We start from the raw sequence: 3,697 nt of genomic DNA on the forward strand, positions 1-3,697 counted from the left end.
GTGAGATGTCACAGGGATTCTGATATTAAATAGGATGGTCATTAGATATCAGTGCTTTGGGATCTCAGCATTCTCATCCATTGAATTCAGAATAAGATCCATTTACCTGTCTACATGTAGACTAGAAGTTAGAATGCGATAAACTAGAAAATGGCCTTCTCTGGAAATTTGTTGAACTATACTGGGATATTGTATAATGGTTAATTTTATGTGTCCATTTGACTAAAATATGGTGCCCACTTCTTTGGTCAAGCACCAGTCTACATGTTGCTGTGAAAATATTTTTAAATATAAATAATATTTAAATCATTAGACTTTAAGTGAAACAGATAACCCTCCATAATGTGAGTACACTTCATCAAATCAGTTGGAAACCTTGAAAGCAAAGACTGAGGTCCCCAAGGAAGATGGAAACATAGAAATTCAGATTGCAACATAGAAATTCTGCTAGCACTGTGGACTAAGGAATATGGACTAAGATGAGGACACATTTTGATTATTGATTTTCAAAATGTGGAGATCATTATGATTTTAACAAGTGCAGTTTAAATGAGCTGGTATAAGCGAATGAGAAAATGGATGGGTCAAGAGAAAAATTAGGGGATTTGAGACTGCCAGTGGACACTAGGTACTTTCCTCTATGCTGGAGAAGAGAAATGAAGTAGTAGATGTAGGTGAATGCAGATTGGGGGGGGGGGCGGTTCAAATTTATTTTTGTTTTGGTATATTTTTACATTGAAGGAAAAAGTGATATGAAAAGATGGGAATGGCCCTGGCAGGTGTTGCTCAGTGATTAGAGTGTCAGCCTGTGCACTGTGGGGTCATGGTTTCAATTCCCCATCAAGGGCAAGTACCTGGGTTGCAGGTTAGATCCTGCACCTTACTCAGGGCCAGTGTGGGAGGCAACAGATCAATGTGTCTCTCTCACATCACTGTTTCTCCCCCGCCCCCGCCCCCAATCTGATTCTCTCTCTCTCTCTCTCTCTCTTTCCCACTCCCTCCATCCCTCCTTTCCACTCTTTCTAAAAATCAATGGAAATCCTTGGGTGAGGATTAACACAACAAAAAGATGAGAAGATTCCAATAAAGAAAAAAATGTTAAAAATAACAAGGACAGAGAAAAAAAAATGGCTGGAGAAATGTCCTAAGCTTGATGAGAGACAAGCGAATTCAAAGCACAGAACACCTTGAAAAGAATAGTTCAGCAATTTTTAGGAAAAATCACTGTCAAAGATTTAACTCATTGAATTCCTTAGTCCACAGTTACAGAGGTAAATAAGACTTAGAGAAGTGGCCTGATCTAGTTCTTAATTCTATGGGTGAGAAAGCTAATTGAGGCTCCCAAGACAGATACTTAATGACACATTAGAGGCTTTGGGAGAAAACTGCATCAAAACCTCACTGACACAATTGCACTAGAAACACCAACTTCTGGATTCATTTGGCAAGTACTATCTCACCTGCCGAGATATACTGCTGCTAAAGATCACGTCACGCATGGATACCATAGCTGCACAAAAGAATCAGCTTCCAACAGGGAAAGTTATTTCTGCTTTGTAAACAACAGGTGGACCACCTGATCCCTAATTTGCTTGGTCTTAATGCCATAAATGATGGGATTCAGCATAGGAGGAGCCAGAATGCAGATATCAGCCACCAAGACATGGATATGGGGTGAGATGTGGCGTCCAAACCTCTGAATAAGGGTTGTGAAGATCCCAGGCCCATAGAAGAGGATGATGACACAGACGTGGGAGCCACAAGTATTGAGAGCTTTGTGTCGAGCATCTCGGGATGGGATGTGGAAGACAGCTCGGAGAATCAACACATATGAGACAAAAATTAGCACAACATCTAAGATCACTGTTGACATTAGGACAAAAAAGCCATACCAAATATTTACTCGTATGTCATCACAGGAAACATGGGCCAAAACAATGTGCTTACAAGCAGTGTTTGGGAGGATGTCACTTTTGCAGAAGGTCAGTCTTTTCAGAAGAAATATTATGGGGGACATTATACCATAACTTCTCAGAAAGATTGCCACACCAATTTTCCCAATCAGTGCTTGTGTAAGAATGGTGGTGTATCTCAGTGGGTAGCAAATGGCAATGTAGCGGTCAAGTGCCATCACCAGCAGGATCCCTGACTCAGAGATGAAGGTGGAATGGGTGAAGAATAGTTGAGCGATGCAACAATCCAGGGAGATCTCCCCAGCATGGAACCAGAAGATGGCCAAGGCCTGAGGTACTGTGCACGTGGAGAGGACAATGTCTGCTCCAGCCAGCATGCAGAGGAACAGGTACATGGGTTCGTGGAGACTGGGCCTGGTGAGGATAATGAATATAAGCAGGCTGTTCCCAAGCAAGGCGCTGACATAGGAAATGAAGAAGGGGATGGAAATCCACATGTGCTTGTTCTTTAAGCCAGGGATGCCCAGCAAGTGGAAGACTGTGTGGCTAACACCAGTGTAATTTGAGGTAGTCATATCTGAATCAGATGATGTGGCACCTCACTTCCTATTCATGGGCAGCAAAGAAAAATAAGATTATACTAAAGATTTTCTTACCAAAACCAGACTGTTCACATCTACTTAATACTATTCCATTCTGAGGGTGCCATGGACTACAATATTAAAGGTGAATAGCCCTAGCCGGTTTGGTTCAGTGGCTAGAGCATCAGCCTGTGGACTGAAGGGTCCCAGGTTTGATTCCGGTCAAGGGCACATGACGGGGTTGTGGGCTCGATCCCCAGTGGGGTGCATGCAGGAGGCAGCAGATCGATGATTCTCTCTCATCATTGATGTTTTTATGCTGCAGGAGGCAGATCGATGATTCTCTCTCATCATTGATGTTTTTATCTCTCTCCCTTTCCCTTCCTTTCTGAAATCAATAAAAAAATATTTTTTTAAAAAGTGAATAAAATATGGCTTCTTTTCTGAATGAGGTCTTAAGCTCCTAAATAAGATAGACATTTATATAACTAACTAATGATTAAGTCAACATATTATATAAAGTCTATATATATAAAAGGCAAATATGCTAAGTGTCCCCTCAGGAGTTCCATTGCTCTCTATGATGTGCGCTGACCACCAGGGGGTGGCGTGGAACGAAGGAAGGCCACAGCCGGCAGCTGGCAGGCCCTGATCAGCCTTGACCGCCGGCCAGGCCTAGGGCTCGTACCTCTAGTATTTAATATTGAAACACAGTATTACTTATTGTTCATATTTCTAGTAGTCTTAAAAATTACTTCATATTTGAACTTTGCCTTGAAAATAAAGTATGATATCATCAGGTTGAAGAAGTACCAAATAATGAATGGAGTGAAGTTGTTTGGGAGTCTAACAAGAAAAGTTTGACACATAAATGCAAAATATTCAAAGCAGCTTTCAGCTCTGAGAGGTTGTGATGGTGAAAATTTGAAGTAATTGGGGTAAAAAAAGATCACAACAAAGATAGATTGGCTCCTAATATAAATTAGAGTATAGATGTCATGTTAGGAAAAATGGTCAGCCATAGATAGTTTGGGAAATTGGAAACCATTTTGGATATATTTATCTGGCAGCTACGGGATAGATAGGAAGGACGGAAAAGGAGAGCAAAGACTAAAATAATGAAGTTTGCTCGATTAAGAGAAATTGATGTATTGATGAATTACTGTCACATTGAAGTAAGATCGGGAAAGTATCCTTTTTAAA

General features: G+C 40.9%; 1 protein-coding gene across 1 annotated transcript; it reads right to left on the bottom strand.

The window, feature by feature from the left end:
- Positions 1 to 1,543: 1,543 nt before the first annotated feature.
- LOC102239812 (olfactory receptor 52B4) lies at positions 1,544 to 2,488 on the bottom strand. The gene has a single exon (XM_005885909.1). It carries the CDS (start codon positions 2,486 to 2,488, stop codon positions 1,544 to 1,546), a length of 945 nt encoding a protein of 314 aa, XP_005885971.1.
- Positions 2,489 to 3,697: the final 1,209 nt, after the last annotated feature.

Source organism: Myotis brandtii, unplaced genomic scaffold (assembly GCF_000412655.1).
Source record: "Myotis brandtii unplaced genomic scaffold, ASM41265v1 scaffold936, whole genome shotgun sequence".
NCBI lineage: Eukaryota > Metazoa > Chordata > Mammalia > Chiroptera > Vespertilionidae > Myotis > Myotis brandtii.